This window comes from Lissotriton helveticus, chromosome 6 (genome assembly GCF_964261635.1).
Source record: "Lissotriton helveticus chromosome 6, aLisHel1.1, whole genome shotgun sequence".
In the NCBI taxonomy this organism is placed as follows: Eukaryota; Metazoa; Chordata; class Amphibia; order Caudata; family Salamandridae; genus Lissotriton; species Lissotriton helveticus.
The window spans coordinates 1,273,241,374-1,273,263,660 of NC_136067.1; the positions used below are offsets into that span (position 1 = coordinate 1,273,241,374).

At 41.3% G+C, this 22,287-nt stretch overlaps 1 protein-coding gene across 1 annotated transcript in view; it reads right to left on the reverse strand.

Annotated features, from left to right (window-relative positions):
- Positions 1–7,004: 7,004 nt before the first annotated feature.
- Positions 7,005–22,287, reverse strand: part of LOC144762674 (uncharacterized) — a 65,313-nt gene continuing 50,030 nt past the window's right edge. The window contains exons 11-15 of the mRNA XM_078647911.1: positions 20,931–21,020; positions 13,715–13,786; positions 12,153–12,239; positions 9,969–10,058; positions 7,005–7,112 (exon numbers count right to left, since the gene is read on the reverse strand). Of these exons, the coding sequence (XP_078504037.1) occupies positions 7,005–7,112; positions 9,969–10,058; positions 12,153–12,239; positions 13,715–13,786; positions 20,931–21,020 (447 nt within the window). The remainder of the gene's footprint in view (positions 7,113–9,968; positions 10,059–12,152; positions 12,240–13,714; positions 13,787–20,930; positions 21,021–22,287) is intronic.

Genomic DNA, 22,287 nt, shown 5'->3' on the forward strand with positions numbered 1-22,287 from the left:
TCTTGTGTCTGGCAGGCTTTTATTTGATGTTCTCATGGCAGTGCCTCAGAAAATGGGCACCACAATGGGAACGGCAAAAACAGTTCCTGTACGGTATGGCATGTAATGACCATGCTGTGCAGGAACTGGGGTGCAAGCACACCGGAGGGCACATGTAGTGCCCCCTGCATGCACCCCATTGCTCTGAGCCACAGAGACCCTATATAGGAACCCCTTTGTTTCCTCTCCACCACGGTTTACATGGAGGAGAAACCACCATGAAAAATGTGTCAGAGAGGATGCTTGCAATACGCATGGCGGGATCGCAGTGGTTGCCACAAGCATATTGCGGCCTCAGGATCACTGCAACACCGCCAGGGCACAGCGGTTCCCTGGCAGCTTCTGCGGGGCATTGGCGGTCCGACCCCCCTATTTGTAATAGAGCAGTCGGAAGACTGCGGCACCCCGGGAGTCTAGCAGTCCGTGGATCGCCAGACTCTAAATAAGCCCCTTGGTATCTCCTTTAACCCTATGGTTATATCGGATCACAATTCTTTGTCTCTTCACTCTTTTTTCCATCCTGACAAATTGGGACATAACTTTTTTAAGTATGTCCAGCATACGAAATTGGACATTGAAGATATAAGTTGGTCAGCTTTGCTGTCATTCCTAAATGTGCTCCTTAGTGTTGACCAGTTGATGCCAATATTTTGATGGTCAGTGTTGGAAGCTTCAAAGTCAGTGACATCCAATTAACCATTAGTATTGCCTCACTTATTTGAAAAGAAATTAAGTATCTAATGGTTGAGGAATGAAAAAAGCACTGTAATTCATTTTGAAATTCTGTAAAACACATCCTGACTTACACAAAATGAAATGCTAAAATGGACATTTATGGCGCATGTGTTGGAAGATTATGATTGGCTCATATTGCATTTTTAGAGAAACAAGGAAAGTTGAAATTACTCCTTATAACTAGAGGTGGGCGGAATTTGCGTAGTCGCACTAGGCAAAAGCGAAGCGAAACAGTAAAAAATCTCCGCGAGCACGCAGAGTTCTGCGAACACGCAGATTTGCTTGTTCCGTTCGTTCGCGATGCTTTTTTCCTGTTCGCGAATGCTGTTTGTGTGCTCAGGGGGGAAATATCTTGCAAAAATGCATTTTAAAAGCGCGAACAAACAAAAAATTCCACGAAGCCGCGGATTGCCGATTTTTTGGCAATTCCGCGTTCTCTGCGGAATGCAAAATTAGCCATATTCCGCAAATTCCCCAAGCAGACAGAAATTTACCACCCAGGCCTACTTAGAACATGACAGATCATCTTAATAATTTTAAATCTAATCATGTTGAAGTATTTTAGAGAATAACATTTAAATATATTGCTTTTGTTTACGATGCATCAGTTACGTTTCACAGTTAATCAGAGTTTTGGTTGCGTTGTAACGGTAGTGTGTTGTAAAAGTTTCGTTGTAAGTGATGTTTCCCGTGCAAGCACACCGGAGGGCACATGTAGTGCCCCCTGCATGCACCCCATTGCTCTGAGCCACAGAGACCCTATATAGGAACCCCTTTGTTTCCTCTCAACCACGGTTTACATGGAGGAGAAACCACCATGAAAAATGTGTCAGAGAGGATGCTTGCAATACGCATGGCGGGACCGCAGTGGTTCCCACAAGCATATTGCGGCCTCAGGATCACTGCAACACCGCCAGGGCACTGCGGTTCCCTGGCAGCTTCTGCGGGGCATTGGCGGTCCGACCCCCCTATTTGTAATAGAGCAGTCGGAAGACTGCGGCACCCCGGGAGTCTGGCAGTCCTTGGATTGCCAGACTCTAAATAAGCCCCTTGCTATCTCCTTTAACCCTATGATTATATCGGATCACAATTCTTTGTCTCTTCACTCTTTTTTCCATCCTGACAAATTGGGACATATCTTTTTTAAAGTATGTCCAGCATACGAAATTGGACATTGAAGATATAAGTTGGTCAGCTTTTCTGTCATTTCTAAATGTGCTCCTTAGTGTTGACCAGTTGATGCCAATATTTTGATGGTCAGTGTTGGAAGCTTCAAAGTCAGTGACACCCAATTAACCATTAGTATTGCCTCACTTATTTGAAAACAAATTAATTATCTAATGGTTGAGGAATGAAAAAAGCACTGTAATTCATTTTGAAATTCAGTAAAACACATCCTGACTTACACAAAATGAAATGCTAAAATGGACATTTATGGCGCATGTGTTGGAAGATTATGATTGGTTCATATTGCATTTTTAGAGAAACAAGGAAAGTTGAAATTCCTCCTTATAACTAGAGGTGGGCGGAATTTGCGTAGTCGCACTAGGCAAAGCGAAGCGGTAAAAAATCTCCGCGAGCACGCAGAGTTCTGCGAACACGTGGATTTGCTTGTTCCGTCCGTTCGCGATGCTTTTTTCCTGTTCGCGAATGCTGTTTGTGTGCTCGGGGGGAAATATCTTGCAAAAACGGTTTTTAAAAGCGCGAACAAGCAAAAAATTCAGCGAAGCAGCGGATCGCCGAATTTTTGGCAATTACGCGTTCTCTGCGGAATGCAAAATTAGCCATATTCCGCAAATTCCCCATGCAGACAGAGATTTACCGCCCAGGCCTACTTAGAACATGACAGATCATCTTAATAATTTTAAATCTAATCATGTTGAAGTATTTTAGAGATCAAAATATATTGCTTTTGTTTACGATGCATCAGTTTTGTTTCACAGTTAATCAGAGTTTTTTACTTCCAACTGATTGGAGGCACTGGTGTTGATGATTCTTGGCAATTTGTTACTTCTATTATAGGATTCACATTGCCCACCCATAGTAAAATACTGTCTCTCCCATTATGGTAATATTTATTGCCAGCTTTTGTTCAGACATGGTATAATGCCTTCCCCTAGTAACATGAGGGCCCTGGGACAATATATCCTGGCATGTTTTGGGCATCCGTGATCTTTGGCATTATGATAGTCCTTAGAGAATGCTGGGTATTCTTGACATATTGAAAAGTACCATGGTCTGATGGGTCTGCCATAGAAAATGAAACCAGAATTTGGTTGAAACGGATTGCCTAAACATGTTCTTTAGGATATTCTTAAATATTTCTATTTTATGTTTGTCAAGATGTCTATTACATAGATGCTAAAGGTAGGACTAGGACTTTCCAGGAGTTGCCATGCTGTCAGAGTATCCTAGAGGGTATGGATATTACCAGGACACATTTGGCATCCCATTTTCCCCTTATATGTGGTGTAACTAGAGAGAAGAACGTTTAAAACAGCCAACATGGAGTTCAAGGCACAAAGGAAATCTTAGAAGCTTATCATATCCAGCACAAATTACTATAGTTTGGGGCACTTCTAAAGGTAATATGAAAATAACTATGTTGTTGAACAATCAAGCAATCATGCCACATATTATCTTATAGGTAAAAAGTACTGTAAGGTCACTGGAAAAAATGTTGTTGGAAAAATGTGTCCCAAGATAAGTGAGTATGAATATCAATGAGTGACTTTTGGTCAAGACATTATTAGAAAGACAAGGAAGAGGTTAATGTTAGGTGTCATGCTAAATAACTACACTAGAGGCAATTTCTTCATTGCTAGCATGGGAGGACAAGGGAAACATTCAAGACATGGTTCCAACTCATTTACTAGCGTCCCCTCTCACCTCCTATTTCTCTCCCAGCAGCATGATGTATAAGTGTAACCATATAGATGATCCCATGTACCATTACACCTGTGGCAGGCCAAATGGGTAGCTGCGATAGATACCAAAAATAGGCATTAGGCAAAAAAGACTTCAGAAGCTGACTGCACTAAACATTATTACAACCCCTCTCCTCTCAAATCAATCTACAGATCCCAATCTTGGATAAGTAGAAATATAATCACAGGACGTTAGAAAAGGGAATTGTGTTTACCAATATATATATAAATATATACACACACACACACACACACACACACGCACACACACACACACACACACACACACACACATATCTACAACACACAATGCAGTCACCATTATGTAGTTATGGTTTAGCCAAATGCTCCATTGAAAAGGCTTCTTCAGATTTCACCAAGACCATAAACCCTCCCACAAAAATGTGCAAGATACGGTCCACCATGCCAAACTGTGTACAGTTCTGTACAGGGGAAAACAGTTAAGAGGAGAGTTGAAAAATGTAAATATTCTAAATCTCATAAATGTGATTTTTAGCTGACCCTTTGAGAGAACAGCTTGGACAATCCCTTACTCGTACAAGAAGAATGTGTTTACTAACAGGCAGTGTTTTTTTCTAACATTCGTTATTCAGCATAATCAAGCATTACTTTTTATTTCACTGCGTCAAACCCATGGATAGACTCCTCTTTTAGTAGTCGAGGACTAAACTCTTCTTTGAGAACCACCTATAGCTCAAAGGAAATGGCTAGGGCTAGGGTTGCTTTGTTGCAAGTAATGGACTCTTATGCTCTGGTGAATGTCTGGCGAAATTCTTAGATGACAGAACATAGGTTTACATATTTTCCCTCCTCACGTAAATCTTTTTCTCGGATAGATATGTTCCTTGATGGCCAAGCTCTTATGTCCCATCTTGGGGCCTGATTACGAATTTGGCAGTGCGGCGCCGGTTCAGCCCCGCAGCCACACCGCCAACCCTGGGTTCAGCCCGCCTGCCAGATAACGAGTATTTCTTGTGTCTGGCAGGCTTTTATTTGATGTTCTCATGGCAGTGCCTCAGAAAATGGGCACCACAATGGGAACGGCAAAAACAGTTCCTGTACGGTATGGCATGTAATGACCATGCTGTGCAGGAACTGGGGTGCAAGCACACCGGAGGGCACATGTAGTGCCCCCTGCATGCACCCCATTGCTCTGAGCCACAGAGACCCTATATAGGAACCCCTTTGTTTCCTCTCCACCACGGTTTACATGGAGGAGAAACCACCATGAAAAATGTGTCAGAGAGGATGCTTGCAATACGCATGGCGGGACCGCAGTGGTTCCCACAAGCATATTGCGGCCTCAGGATCACTGCAACACCGCCAGGGCACTGCGGTTCCCTGGCAGCTTCTGCGGGGCATTGGCGGTCCGACCCCCCTATTTGTAATAGAGCAGTCGGAAGACTGCGGCACCCCGGGAGTCTGGCAGTCCTTGGATTGCCAGACTCTAAATAAGCCCCTTGCTATCTCCTTTAACCCTATGATTATATCGGATCACAATTCTTTGTCTCTTCACTCTTTTTTCCATCCTGACAAATTGGGACATATCTTTTTTAAAGTATGTCCAGCATACGAAATTGGACATTGAAGATATAAGTTGGTCAGCTTTTCTGTCATTTCTAAATGTGCTCCTTAGTGTTGACCAGTTGATGCCAATATTTTGATGGTCAGTGTTGGAAGCTTCAAAGTCAGTGACACCCAATTAACCATTAGTATTGCCTCACTTATTTGAAAACAAATTAATTATCTAATGGTTGAGGAATGAAAAAAGCACTGTAATTCATTTTGAAATTCAGTAAAACACATCCTGACTTACACAAAATGAAATGCTAAAATGGACATTTATGGCGCATGTGTTGGAAGATTATGATTGGTTCATATTGCATTTTTAGAGAAACAAGGAAAGTTGAAATTCCTCCTTATAACTAGAGGTGGGCGGAATTTGCGTAGTCGCACTAGGCAAAGCGAAGCGGTAAAAAATCTCCGCGAGCACGCAGAGTTCTGCGAACACGTGGATTTGCTTGTTCCGTCCGTTCGCGATGCTTTTTTCCTGTTCGCGAATGCTGTTTGTGTGCTCGGGGGGAAATATCTTGCAAAAACGGTTTTTAAAAGCGCGAACAAGCAAAAAATTCAGCGAAGCAGCGGATCGCCGAATTTTTGGCAATTACGCGTTCTCTGCGGAATGCAAAATTAGCCATATTCCGCAAATTCCCCATGCAGACAGAGATTTACCGCCCAGGCCTACTTAGAACATGACAGATCATCTTAATAATTTTAAATCTAATCATGTTGAAGTATTTTAGAGATCAAAATATATTGCTTTTGTTTACGATGCATCAGTTTTGTTTCACAGTTAATCAGAGTTTTTTACTTCCAACTGATTGGAGGCACTGGTGTTGATGATTCTTGGCAATTTGTTACTTCTATTATAGGATTCACATTGCCCACCCATAGTAAAATACTGTCTCTCCCATTATGGTAATATTTATTGCCAGCTTTTGTTCAGACATGGTATAATGCCTTCCCCTAGTAACATGAGGGCCCTGGGACAATATATCCTGGCATGTTTTGGGCATCCGTGATCTTTGGCATTATGATAGTCCTTAGAGAATGCTGGGTATTCTTGACATATTGAAAAGTACCATGGTCTGATGGGTCTGCCATAGAAAATGAAACCAGAATTTGGTTGAAACGGATTGCCTAAACATGTTCTTTAGGATATTCTTAAATATTTCTATTTTATGTTTGTCAAGATGTCTATTACATAGATGCTAAAGGTAGGACTAGGACTTTCCAGGAGTTGCCATGCTGTCAGAGTATCCTAGAGGGTATGGATATTACCAGGACACATTTGGCATCCCATTTTCCCCTTATATGTGGTGTAACTAGAGAGAAGAACGTTTAAAACAGCCAACATGGAGTTCAAGGCACAAAGGAAATCTTAGAAGCTTATCATATCCAGCACAAATTACTATAGTTTGGGGCACTTCTAAAGGTAATATGAAAATAACTATGTTGTTGAACAATCAAGCAATCATGCCACATATTATCTTATAGGTAAAAAGTACTGTAAGGTCACTGGAAAAAATGTTGTTGGAAAAATGTGTCCCAAGATAAGTGAGTATGAATATCAATGAGTGACTTTTGGTCAAGACATTATTAGAAAGACAAGGAAGAGGTTAATGTTAGGTGTCATGCTAAATAACTACACTAGAGGCAATTTCTTCATTGCTAGCATGGGAGGACAAGGGAAACATTCAAGACATGGTTCCAACTCATTTACTAGCGTCCCCTCTCACCTCCTATTTCTCTCCCAGCAGCATGATGTATAAGTGTAACCATATAGATGATCCCATGTACCATTACACCTGTGGCAGGCCAAATGGGTAGCTGCGATAGATACCAAAAATAGGCATTAGGCAAAAAAGACTTCAGAAGCTGACTGCACTAAACATTATTACAACCCCTCTCCTCTCAAATCAATCTACAGATCCCAATCTTGGATAAGTAGAAATATAATCACAGGACGTTAGAAAAGGGAATTGTGTTTACCAATATATATATAAATATATACACACACACACACACACACCCACACGCACACACACACACACACACACATATCTACAACACACAATGCAGTCACCATTATGTAGTTATGGTTTAGCCAAATGCTCCATTGAAAAGGCTTCTTCAGATTTCACCAAGACCATAAACCCTCCCACAAAAATGTGCAAGATACGGTCCACCATGCCAAACTGTGTACAGTTCTGTACAGGGGAAAACAGTTAAGAGGAGAGTTGAAAAATGTAAATATTCTAAATCTCATAAATGTGATTTTTAGCTGACCCTTTGAGAGAACAGCTTGGACAATCCCTTACTCGTACAAGAAGAATGTGTTTACTAACAGGCAGTGTTTTTTTCTAACATTCGTTATTCAGCATAATCAAGCATTACTTTTTATTTCACTGCGTCAAACCCATGGATAGACTCCTCTTTTAGTAGTCGAGGACTAAACTCTTCTTTGAGAACCACCTATAGCTCAAAGGAAATGGCTAGGGCTAGGGTTGCTTTGTTGCAAGTAATGGACTCTTATGCTCTGGTGAATGTCTGGCGAAATTCTTAGATGACAGAACATAGGTTTACATATTTTCCCTCCTCACGTAAATCTTTTTCTCGGATAGATATGTTCCTTGATGGCCAAGCTCTTATGTCCCATCTTGGGGCCTGATTACGAATTTGGCAGTGCGGCGCCGGTTCAGCCCCGCAGCCACACCGCCAACCCTGGGTTCAGCCCGCCTGCCAGATAACGAGTATTTCTTGTGTCTGGCAGGCTTTTATTTGATGTTCTCATGGCAGTGCCTCAGAAAATGGGCACCACAATGGGAACGGCAAAAACAGTTCCTGTACGGTATGGCATGTAATGACCATGCTGTGCAGGAACTGGGGTGCAAGCACACCGGAGGGCACATGTAGTGCCCCCTGCATGCACCCCATTGCTCTGAGCCACAGAGACCCTATATAGGAACCCCTTTGTTTCCTCTCCACCACGGTTTACATGGAGGAGAAACCACCATGAAAAATGTGTCAGAGAGGATGCTTGCAATACGCATGGCGGGATCGCAGTGGTTGCCACAAGCATATTGCGGCCTCAGGATCACTGCAACACCGCCAGGGCACAGCGGTTCCCTGGCAGCTTCTGCGGGGCATTGGCGGTCCGACCCCCCTATTTGTAATAGAGCAGTCGGAAGACTGCGGCACCCCGGGAGTCTAGCAGTCCGTGGATCGCCAGACTCTAAATAAGCCCCTTGGTATCTCCTTTAACCCTATGGTTATATCGGATCACAATTCTTTGTCTCTTCACTCTTTTTTCCATCCTGACAAATTGGGACATAACTTTTTTAAGTATGTCCAGCATACGAAATTGGACATTGAAGATATAAGTTGGTCAGCTTTGCTGTCATTCCTAAATGTGCTCCTTAGTGTTGACCAGTTGATGCCAATATTTTGATGGTCAGTGTTGGAAGCTTCAAAGTCAGTGACATCCAATTAACCATTAGTAATGCCTCACTTATTTGAAAAGAAATTAAGTATCTAATGGTTGAGGAATGAAAAAAGCACTGTAATTCATTTTGAAATTCTGTAAAACACATCCTGACTTACACAAAATGAAATGCTAAAATGGACATTTATGGCGCATGTGTTGGAAGATTATGATTGGCTCATATTGCATTTTTAGAGAAACAAGGAAAGTTGAAATTACTCCTTATAACTAGAGGTGGGCGGAATTTGCGTAGTCGCACTAGGCAAAAGCGAAGCGAAACAGTAAAAAATCTCCGCGAGCACGCAGAGTTCTGCGAACACGCAGATTTGCTTGTTCCGTTCGTTCGCGATGCTTTTTTCCTGTTCGCGAATGCTGTTTGTGTGCTCAGGGGGGAAATATCTTGCAAAAATGCATTTTAAAAGCGCGAACAAGCAAAAAATTCCACGAAGCCGCGGATTGCCGATTTTTTGGCAATTCCGCGTTCTCTGCGGAATGCAAAATTAGCCATATTCCGCAAATTCCCCAAGCAGACAGAAATTTACCGCCCAGGCCTACTTAGAACATGACAGATCATCTTAATAATTTTAAATCTAATCATGTTGAAGTATTTTAGAGAATAACATTTAAATATATTGCTTTTGTTTACGATGCATCAGTTACGTTTCACAGTTAATCAGAGTTTTTTACTTACAACTGATGTGGTAATACCAGTAATCAGACAGAATACAGATGTGTTGCCCAAAAAAGAAGCTCTTGCTAGACCTCTTTGTCTGGCTTAGAGGATATGTTTTTTTTCACAAGAGATTCTTATATATTTATTTTGAGATAAAATTGTTAATTCATGCTTGTATTTTAATTTATAAAGAGCAAGCATCTCGCCACTTTTCTGCATACTCATAGCAAAAATGTGAATGGGTATCCTGCTACAGGATGTTTTGCTCATCAAAGTAGCTCATTATTTTTGCGCATCTCTAAATTGTTGTGCCAGCAGTTTACTTTGTTAATGTTTAGCTTGAAGATATTTCATCATAGCGAAGCTCAGCATCCGGAACTGCATATTCGAAATGGGGCGATTTTCCTTCAGATTTCATCTTTAAATGTGTCTCACACAAATAACATGTAACAGAAATACCTCCATGTAGCATAAAGGAAACACTAAAATGTATGATTAATCCCTCTAAGTGACATCCAATTTTACTTACCCAGTCTCCCTCAGCATTGTACAGCATGACACTGAACATCACAGAGCTGCTCCCCTGTGTAATTCTGTCTTGGAATGGCCAGACTGATAGCTGTAAATACACGAAAATAGAGCTAGGCACAACCCAGTACAACGCCCACCTTCATTAACCATCATCTCTGCCCACCACAAATGATCCCTCTCTTATCACTAGACCACACTTCCCAAATCACTCAACTTAAGTAAGGAATGGCTACATAATCATCAAAGTAGTCTTTGACATCATGTGAAATAGCAGATGACATAGCATTTACCTGGAATGCTATTGGCATCAGTACTCTTTATAGATCCACTCACTTTGAATAGATCTTAATATTACAAGAGAATCCCATACCATCTAGATATAACACACCAATGTTAACCTTTGCACTTCATAGCAGTACCTTCAAGTGAGATGTTACTAAAGCTACAAGTTGCAAAACATACAGAGGGCACAAGGTGATCACTTTACAGTCATATCTTTGGTTCTGCAACATTCAGAGGCACTCTCTTCCCCGTACACACTGGCATGTATCAGAACCCCAGTACAAATACTGTTATTCTTAAGGATTCTTAATGGAGCATTCAGTATGCATTAGATGGAGAAGCCATTAAAGTCAGATCAAATAGACCAATATGTCTATATGGAGAAAGTAATCTGATATTTCTCCTGCCTGAATTTTTCTTTTGACCCATGAGATCAACCAATCCACGGAGGTAGATTCAAGTATTTTGGTACATGCCACGTATCATTCAGAGAGATGCAAGGCATGCTGGAGGGAATGAAGGGTTTTGATTTTTTCTTTATGGTTTAGTGGACCAATTTTTGTCCGCTGTTTACAAGACACTAATCTACAGACTAGGTGAGCAATTTAAATGTGGTGTTCAACAATTCAAGAACCTTCAGAGGACCGTTGTACTTTCTATGTCAGTAGGGAGATGCTACATTGTTGGAGAAAGACGCCCACGACTGGACAGTAAATATGGCTTTTTAGTTAAACAAAATGATTTCCACTTTTTTTCCATGTGGATTTCATTGTACTTTAATGTATGCATGTGTGTGAGTATGTATGCTTGTGTATGAATATGTGTTTTTATTTTTTGCAAATTAATTCTGCTTATTTACATTTGCCTTTTTTAGGGTTCTTTTTAGGTAGATGAAAGAAACATGCAGCCTGAACAGCAAATGGTTAAAAAAGTGTTTCTACCGGTAGCCTTTATAGCATGGGGAAAAAAATCAATCTATCAAAGGCACCAGTGTTGATGATTCTTGGCAACATGTTACTTCCATTAGAGGATTCACATTGCCCACCCATGGTAATATGCTGTCTCTCCCATAATGGTAATATTTCTTGCCAACTTGTGGTCAGACATGGTATAATGCCTTCCCCAAGTAACGTGAGGGCCCTGGGACAATAAATCCTGGCATGTTTTGGGCATCTGTGATCTCTGGCATTACAATAGTCCTTAGAGAATGCTGGGTATTTTTGACATATTGAAAAGTGCCATGGTCTGATGGGTCTGCCATCGAAAATGAAACCAGAATGTGACTGAGAGGTATTGACTAAACATGTTCTTTAGGATATTCTTAAATATTGCTTTTTTATGTTTGATAAGATGTCTATTATGTAGATGCTAAAGGTAGGACTAGGACTTTCTGGAAATTGCCATGTTGTCAGAGTATCCTAGAGGGCATGGATATTACCAGGACAAACATAGCATCTCATTTTCCCCTTATATGTGGTGTCACTAGGGACAGGAATGTTTAAAACAGCCAACATGGAGTTCAAGGCACAACAGAAATCTTAGATGCTTTTCATATCCAATGCAAATTTCTATTGTTTGGGGCACTGCTGAAGGTGATATGAAAATAACTATGTTGTTGAACAAACAAGCAATCATACCAAATATTATGTTTCAGGTAAAACGTACTGTAAGGTCACTGGAAAAAATGTTGTTTGAAAAATGTGTCCCAAGATAAGTAAGTATGAATAGCCATGAGTGACTTTTGGTCAAGACAATATTAGAAAGACAAGGAAGAGATGAATGTTAGGTGTCATGCTAAATAACTACACTAGAGCCCATTTCTTCATTGCTAGCATGGGAGGACAAGGGAAACATCCAAGACATGGTTCCAACTCAATTACTAGCCTCCCCTCTCACCTACCATTTCTCTCCCAGCAGCATGCTGTATAAGTGTAACCATTTGGAGGATCCCATGTACCATTACACCAGTGGCAGTCAAAATGGGTGGCTGCGAAAGATTCCAAAAAAGGCATTAGGCAAAAAGACTTCAGAAGCTGACTGCACTAAACATTATTATAACCCCTCTCCTCTCAGATCAATCTACAGACCTCAGACCCCAATCTTGGATAAGTAGAAAGATAATCACAGGACGTTAGAAAAGCGAATTGTGTTTACATATATATACACGCACACACACAAATCTATAGCACACAATGCAGTCACCATTATGTAGTTATGGTTTAGCCAAATGCTAAATTGAAAAGGCTTTTTCAGATCTCACTAAGACCTTAAACCCTCCCCAAAATGTTTGCAAGATACGGTCCACCTTGCCAAACTGTGTACATACAGTGGGAAAAAAGTTAAGAGGAGAGTTGAAAAACATAAATATTCTAAATCCAATAAATGTCATTGTTAGCTGACCCTTTGAGAGAACAGCTTGGACAATCCCTTACTCATACAAGAAGAATGTGTTTACTAACAGACAGTGTTTTTTTTTCTAAAATTCGTTATTTAGCATAATCAAGCATTACTTTTTATTTCACTGCAGGCAACTAAACAGTATAATGCAATATTCTACTTACTATTACAAATAAACATTTGTCTGTTTGAAATCCATCTTTTTCAAGTTAATTACCCCAAGTAAATATGTAAAAAAAAAAAATACATAAAAGGTAACATGTAATATGGTCCGATACGCTATAGAGGTGTTCTGGTGATGTCATATGCTAAGAAGGGTGTTGGGGAAGTGCTCTGCAAACATTAAACAATAGTTTTAATCTGAAATAGGATTACCACTCCCCATTGGCCTGACAACTATGGTGTCCCTGTTATGTCAAAAGTTCAGCCACTATATACAGAAAACTGCAAAATATTATGAGGCGACTGCAGGGCAAAAAGGTTCTACTTTTATTTTGTAATGGATTGTAAACAGTAGAACTGTCAGATGAGGTCTTAGGCACTTGTAAATGGGGATGTGGGTATGCACATTCTGCAGATCTAGCAAGTAAAAATAAATATAATCTGTGTATCAATGTCAGAAAGTTATAAGCTCACCTTGAAAAGTGGTTATGATTTGATAAATATGTTTACCGTGCGTAGGTGAAGAAAAGGGATGTGAAGGGAGTATGGGATAGTCTGGAGGAGTTAAAGAAAAGATGAGAGGCGGACTGTCTTGCATAATGTGCATTGTAAATATTCATTTATGTAAAGAATTGATTGGTGGCCTTTATTAATCCTTGCAAAAACAGCATTAATTTACCTTTGATAAACCTTTAGAAAATGTTATTTCAAAAGCCATAGAGCATTAAGATTTGGATGCTGTAAAGAAGAGATTGTACAGTGTTGCTTTAGACAGGGGGAGAGGGCAAGGCATGAGATTGGCTTTGTAGACCATCCACCATTGGAGAAGCCAACTAGATAACATGTACTGGCACACAAATGTACTCAAAAACATGGTAGACTTTAAAATCCTGTCTCACTTACCCTTTCACCAGAGTAAAGTAGCAATCTGTTGTCCTGCCTCATCATTGCCTCTGTGGTGGGCCAGCGTGGCTGCTGAAGTGGTAAAAAATGGCATGAGACAGAACGTACTCCAAAGCCCACTTCCATTATCCACACAACACCATGTCCATAATAACAAACCCTCATCCAAGTGTTTAGCAGCACCTGCGATTTTTTTTAATACTTTATTTACCGTTTTATTACAATTCTGCATTGCAAACTCGAGTGCTCACAGTCAATTGGATCTCGCTATTACGTAATATTCAAGACTCGCTGGATAGATGGTCCAGAATGCAATATACTTTGATTGGTAGAAGTAACATTATTAAGATGAATGTTTTACCTAAGGTGTTGTATCTATTTCGAGCAGTTCCGCTGGAAATATCTGTGGCACAATTGCAGCACCTGCAGTCTATTTGCTCTAAGTTTCTCTGGGCCCCGGGTAAACCAAGACGAGCAATGAGATTCATGACTCTACCTATTGATCAGGGGGGGCTTGCTATTCAGGAGTTTTGCCTTTTACTTTTATGCTTGTTTTTTTTTAAAAAAATGCGTATTTTATTAACTGGAGAAGATGTTAGTAATAGGGCGGAGGCCCCGTCTATTTTCCAGGTTCTGTTGGGTCCTGTGGCACGTCAATGCTTTTTTAAACAAATTGACGGCAGTTACTACAAGCGCACAAGGTTTAAGGTACTTATATCAGCTTTTAATGTCTGGAAAAGAATACGAAAGCTTTGCTCAGTTGAGAACATTTCCCGGTATACTCCAACAAATGATGTAAATATTCTTCCTTCTATCTTCTGGGATACTACTGCTGTTGGCTGGAGGGGAAAGGCTGTTGTTCAACTGATGGATTTTTTTTGCAATGATGGCTTGCTGATGTCTTATGAAGCATTATCACAACAGCATAATTTGTCCAAAAATCTATTTTTTAAGTTTCTACAATTAAGAGATTTTATTTTTCGGAAAAAACTTAGATCGGATTCTAGTTTAGTAGTCACTGCTGTCCAACGACAGGTTAACATTGGGGTGTTGTATCAACTATTGTTATCCTGTAGAAAGGATGATCTAGATAAACACAGTGTTAAATGGGCCGCGGTCCTGGGCACGGGGAATTTGAGCTTAAAGGATGCTAGTATTAGATCTAGGGCGACTTTGTTGTCCGCGAACCTGAAAGCTCAATGTTTTAAAACCTGTTTCAATTTATATTATACCCCTGCATGGATGTTAAAATGGGGGAATGGGCAAGATGGAAAATGCTTTCGATGCCGGGGGGATGATGCAGATATGTTACATATTTTTTTTCCTGTGTGTGTTTGTCAAATTATATTCAACACATGGAACAGTTTCTGTCTAGAGTAATAGGAGTTCAATTTGCTATAACGCCTATATTGATGCTTTTGGGTATTGGACCAGAAGTTGGTAAGGGCACTCCTTTATACAAACATAGATATCTTATTTTTATTGCAATGACTGTTGCCCGACTTTGTATTGCGGCCGAATGGCTACAGCCCGAACCTCCCTCTTTTGATCTATTGAAGGCTAAGATGTATAATTTATTTGTGTTAGAGCATAGTTTGTATTTTGTTAAGGGGGTAAAGAAACGTAAAATCGGGCTTGGAATTTGGGGGAGTTTCTCTGATTATATGTCTACCTGAATCGTTTTTGTTATTTCTGTACTGGCTCATTAAGTTACTGTGGAAAAAATAAATTAAAAAAAATTAAATAAAAACCAAACTTGAGTGCTCACAGTCATTAGTACATTGGCATAAGAATACAAAGGTATATGGTCATAGAAGTCATGTTGTCAAGGCCGCTATACAATACATACATTCAGGAGGGCTCGAGGGGTCCCACCATTAGCGGTGTGAAAAAGGTGAGTATGGTGCGAAGAGGCATCAACCCACCCCTGTCGGAACTATGCTCTGTTCAACTTGAGAGTCGGCAGTCGGGCAGTTAGCCTGCGTGTAAGCCCTGAAAGGCCCCCAAATGTCTTTGACCCGGAATGATCGAGTCAATGTGGTGGAGTAAAGTTCACTGTTGGTGTTGCAGATGGCTAGGCTAAGAAGCTCTCTCTGTACTGTGGGAACTGATTTCTGGCCCCAATGTAGTGCAATTTCTCTTTTAGCGAGTAGCAAACTAAGAGCAGCGAATCTACGTGTGTGCTTAGAGAGGTTCGCTAGATAGCCCAATAATGCAATCTCGGTTGTGGATTTGAGGGTCAGCTCAATCATATCTCCCAGTGTTTTGTGTACTGCCTCCCAAAATGGTAGTAGTTTGGGGCATGTCCATTAAAGGTGGGCGAAGTCCGCGTAAGGGGTGTTACATTTACGTCAATTATGTGGTCTGGTAGGTTCAAGTCTATGGGATCTGGCTGTGGTAAAATACATTCTACGCAGAAATGTAAAATGCAGTAGCTTGTGCCGGCTATTCAAAGAGACTTCTATTGTTACAGTGCAACATTTGGTCCATTGGTCATCTGTGATGTGGTGACCTAAATCAGCCTCCCAGTCTTTGCGAATTTTGTCGTACTGTACAGGGATTATCTCGGAACAGGGTTTGTACAGTTTGGATATAAGATGGATTCCATCTTGGCTTCCAATGATTGTGGACAAAGGGGTGAACGAATTTGGCTCTAGGGGAAAGCCAGGCAGAGATGACCAAAGTGCCGATCTGACTCGCCCAAGAACAAAGCGATCCATGAAGGAGGCATAATGGAAGCGGTCTTCGTCTGTAATAGAAAAGGCATGCCCACTGGGGCATAAGTCCCCCAGTTTGGCGATGGAAGATTTTGCCAAGGTGCGCTGCACCAGTTTCTCTCCCGTGATTGGTAACCAGAGGGCATTGGGAAGCAGCAGTGCCAAGGAATAAAGTGTAGATGTGCCGGTGATCCGCTTCAGTTTCTCCCACGCACAGGCCCATCTTGTGGTGAAAACCATTTGTATGTCATTGGGGTCTCTGGGTATGCCCTTGGGCGGCACCGTTAAAAGCATGTCCGGCAGTACCAGATCTGCCTCAGGGCGGAGATACGGGATCCTAGCGTCGGGATGGAACCAGGCTAAGTCGTAACTATATTGGGCCACTAAATAATACAACCACCATAATCCGGCACCCCGACACCCCCTCTCTCATACGGAAGGACCAAGATCTGCCAGTGTACCCGGGGATGTTTACCTCCCCAGAACAATTTTATAAGATGTGAACGCAATGTAACAAAGAAACTGTTAGGGAGTGGAATGGGGATGTTGTTAAACAGATATAAAAATTTAGGAAGCACAATCATTTTGATGAGAGCCACTCTGCCAGCCATCGAGAGCGGTAATCGTAACCATCGCTCCACTTGTGTCTCCAGGGCGTTGATGGCTTGGCCATAATTTAGGCGGATAATGTGAACCATGTCCAGGTGAATATGAATGCCCAGGTATTTAACGGAGTCTGTGCACCACTCAAGGGGGAATTCATAGTTCCATCGCAATGTGCTAGGGGTTAAAGGGAAAATAACTGACTTATGCCAGTTGATGCCCAGGCCAGAGTGCTGTCCAAAATGAGTTACTTCCCTGATAAGGGATTCCAGGTTGACGCCTGGCTCCCGAACATAAAGGATGGTGTCATCCGCATAGAGGGATACCAACAAGGGGCCTGTGTTGAATTGGAGTCCCCTTTGCAAATGTCTCTGTTGGAAATGGCGGATTAGGGGGTCCATTGCAAGTATAAACAATAATGGGGACAGGGGACAGCCTTGACGAGTGCCGCGGGACAGAAAAAAGGGTTGGGAAAGAGTGCCGTTTAGGCCGAGTCTCGCTGTGGGGTGACTGTATAATAATCCTGTGGTGACAATGAATCCCATTGGCATCCCCATTCGGCGCATGATAGACACAAAAAAGGACCACTCAGGAGAATCTAACGCTTTCTAGGTGTCTGATAAAATGGAGGCAGCTGGGACCTCAGGGTTTGTTGTATGGGGGCCGGAGCAACTGTGCCAGGACTAGGCCCGGTCACTCTCCTTCGCCATAGTGCTGTGCGGTTGAATATTTGCCTAGAAGCAGTATTTCCCAGTCAGCAGTCTCTTTGTATTCGGCGATGAGGGCGAGTCGTGATTTGTTGACTCTGTGTTAGGGCAGCTAGTTATGTCGCTATATACATCTCTTTTAAGTCACGATCAAGGCGAGAGAGAGTTGAACAGAGAGATTTTAGGACTCTGGCATGCTTAGCGATGCAGACCCTCTAATGTATGTTTTAAAACCCTCCCACAACACTGCCCAGGAGTCTACTGAGCCTGTATTAATGGTGAAATATTCTTCAATCGCCTCTTATACCTCAGAATAAAAGAGGTCATCGTTGAGGGCCCGACTGGGAAACAGCATTGTCACTCGTATTCATCGGGTCTGGGCATCTTAAGAAGAAGGCTAACCGGGGAGTCATCTGAATATATTCTCGGAAGTGTAACACTTGATTGGTACCAGCAGAAGATGCCAGGGGAGCGCAACCAATAATCTATCCTCGTCCAGGTGTTGGGGTGGCTAGAGTAGTGCGTATATGTAGTTCTGAAGGGGTTGCACACTCGCCGTATGTTGCATAGAGACAATTGTTCGCAGAATTCTGATACGGCTCTGCGAGCGCATGGTTCAGTGCCAGGGGAGCTTGCGGTGCTGTCTAAAACGGGGTTGAGAACTAAGTTGAGATCCCCTCCTGCTAGCAATAAGGTAGAGTCTAACTTGGCGAGCTGGGCCTGTAGGGAATAAAAGAATTCCGGGGAATCAGTGTTCGGAGCATAGACGCATACCAGGGTGACGTTGTGACCCATCAAGAGGCCTGTAACTATTGTAAATCTACTTTCATCATCCCTAATGATGGAATGGAGAGTGAAGGGCACCCTGTCATGTATGATAATAGCTGTGCCCCGGGAATAGCTACTGAAGTTGGAAAAATATCTATGTGTGCCCCAGCTTGAGGTGAACCGTGCGTGGTTATTTTTGGGCAGGTGTGTTTCTGTAAGAAAGCAACATCGACATTGTGACGTAACAAATATTGAACAATCTGTTGTTTCTTGCCATTGTCATTCAGGCCTCTGACATTCCAGGATAACAGGGATAAGTCATAAGGGCCATAAACGTTACCTAACTGCGCCCTCTAAAAGTCTTGACAGACATAGCTAATGAAAGCAATCGTTGATAAACATTTAAGAGGACAGTGAGCCTGACAACATCTTAGTTGTCTTACATAAAATGAAATGCTAAAATGGACATTGATGGTGCATATATTGGAAGATTATTATTGGCTCATATTGTATTTTTAGAGAAACAAGGAAAGTTGAAATTACTCCTTATAACCTGCCAGTTATGACAGATCATCCTAATAATTTTCAATCTAATCATATTGAAGTATTTTAGAGAATAAAATTGAAATATATTGCTTTTGTTTACGATGCATCAGTTGTGTTTCACAGTTAATCAGAGTTTTTTTACTTACAACTGATGTGGTATCACCAGTAATCAGACAGAATACAGATGTGTTGCCCAAAAAAGAATCTCTGTAGACTGGACTTGCTAGGACTCTTTAAGACAAATCACCTATGCACACTCTCGTATATACAATAGTTTTGTCAAAGTGGACATAGAAAGCAAAGGACACAAAGCCTATCAAACAAATAATTTCAAATAACACAAAATTATAACAAATCTTGTCCTTGGAGTAGGTTGATTCAACAGTAGTGTCTTTAATGTTCAAAAGAAACCAGCCGACACGCGTTTCGTCGCACAGGGGACAGTTTCCCGCGACTCCTCAGGGCTAGAAATAAAAAAAGTGTTGTTGCGGAAGTCGCTCTGTCGTGATAATTCCGACCCGACAGGGCCAAGGACTTGTAGGTGGGCATTGGTGGTCGTTCTCAATCTTCCAGGATCCAAAGATGCTGGAGAAAGGGTATCGGACGGGTATAAAGGACACTCCAGATGGAGGGATAGATAGTCCTGGATGTATAGTAAGAGCTCGCTGTTGTTCAAACAGCTGATTTAGAAAGATAACGATGAGGATAAGGAACACATTTTTAGTTAAGAAAGTCTGTAAATGGCAGACGGGTGCCATTTACAGACTTTACAGAAATTAGTTCCTTATCCTCATAGTTATCTTTCTAAATGAAGCTGTTTGAACAACAGCGAGCTCTTACTATACATCCCAGACTATCTATCCCTCCATCTGGAGTGTCCTTTATACCCGTCCGATACCCTTTCTCCAGCATCTTTGGATCCTGGAAGAGTGAGAACGACCACCATTGCCCACCTACAAGTCCTGGGCACTGTCGGGTCGGAATTATCACCGACAGAGCGCCTTCCGCAACAACACTTTTTTTATTTCTAGCCCTGAGGAGTCGCGGGGAACTGTCCCCTGTGTGACGAAACACGTGTCGGCTGGTTTCTTTCGAACATTAAAGCCACTACTGTTGAATCAACCTACTCCAAGGACAAGATTTGTTATCATTTTGTGTTATTTGAAATTATTTGTTTGATAGGCTTTGTGTCCTTTGCTTTCTATGTCCACTTTGACAAAACTATTGTATATACAAGAGTGTGCATAGGTGATTTGTCTTGTAGTTCATACAGTGGTGGCTTAGGCTATCACTGAAATTGGGGGGTTACAGGGCTTATCCCCTCCACCTCTTTGCACTTCACATCTCACTTGAACGGACACATACCAAGCGCTAACTATTAGCTGTGCGCCCTTTCTCTACCTGACTAAAAACCCTTTGTCTAGATCCTTTTGCTAGGACTCTTTGCCCGGCTTAGAGGATATGTTTTTTCACAAGAGATTCTTATATATTTATTTTGAGATAAATTGTTAATTCAACTTGTTTTTTAATTTCTGAAGAGAAAGCATCTCGCCTCTCTTCTGCATACTCATAGCAAAGATGTGAATGGCTATACTGCTACAGGATGTTTCGCTCATCAAAGTATCTCATTATTTTTGCATATCTCTAAATTGTAGTGGCAGCAGTTTACTTCGTTAATGTTTAGCTTGAAGATATTTCATCATACCGGAGCTCAGCATCCGGAACTGCATAATCTAAATTGGACGATTTTCCTTCAGATTTCAGCTTTAAATGTGTCTTACACAAATAACATGTAACAGAAATACCTCCATGTAGCATAAAGGAAACACTCAAATGTATGATTAATCCCTCTAAGTGACATCCAATTTTACTTACCCAGTCTCCCACAGCATTGTACAGCACGACACTGAACATCACAGAGCTGCTCCCCTGTGTAATTCGGTCTTGAAATGGCCAGACTGATAGCTGTAAATACACGAAAATAGAGCTAGGCACAACCCAGTACAAGGCCCACCTTCATTAACCATCATCTCTGCCCACCACAAATGATCCCTCTCTTATCACTAGACCACACTTCTCAAATCACTCAACTTAAGTAAGGAATGGCTACATAATCATCAAAGTAGTCTTTGACATCATGTGGAATAGCAGACGAAATAGCATTTACCTGGAATGCTATTGGCATCAGTACTCTTTATAGATCCACTCACTTTGAATAGATCTTAATATTAGAAGAGAATCCCATACCATCTAGATATAACACACCAATGTTCACCTTTGCACTTCATAGCAGTACCTTCAAGTGAGATGTTACTAAAGCTACAAGTTGCAAAACCTACAGAGGGCACAAGGTGATCACTTTACAGTCATATCTTTAGTTCTGCAACATTCAGAGGCACTCTCTTCCCCGTACACACTGGCATGTATCAGAACCCCAGTAAAAATACTGTTATTCTTAAGGATTCTTAATGGAGCATTCAGTATGCATTAGATGGAGAAGCCATTAAAGTCAGATCAAATAGACCAATATGTCTATATGGAGAAAGTAATCTGATATTTCTCCTAGCTGAATTTTTCTTTTGACCCATGAGATCAACCAATCCACGGAGGTAGATTCAAGTATTTTGGTACATGCCACGTATTATTCAGAGAGATGCAAGGCATGCTGGAGGGAATGAAGGGTTTTGCTTTTTTCTTTATGGTTTAGTGGACCAATTTTTGTCCGCTGTTTACAAGACACTAATCTACAGACTAGGTGAGCAATTTAAATGTGGTGTTCAACAATTCAAGAACCTTCAGAGGACCGTTGTACTTTCTATGTCAGTAGGGAGATGCTACATTGTTGGAGAAAGACGCCCACGACTGGACAGTAAATATGGCTTTTTAGTTAAACAAAATGATTTCCACTTTTTTTCCATGTGGATTTCATTGTACTTTAATGTATGCATGTGTGTGAGTGTGTATGCTTGTGTATGAATATGTGTTTTTATTTTTTGCAAATTAATTCTGCTTATTTACATTTGCCTTTTTTAGGGTTCTTTTTAGGTAGATGAAAGAAACATGCAGCCTGAACAGCAAATGGTTAAAAAAGTGTTTCTACCGCTAGCCTTTATAGCATGGGGAAAAAAATCAATCTATCAAAGGTACCAGTGTTGATGATTCTTGGCAACATGTTACTTCCATTAGAGGATTCACATTGACCACCCATGGTAATATGCTGTCTCTCCCATAA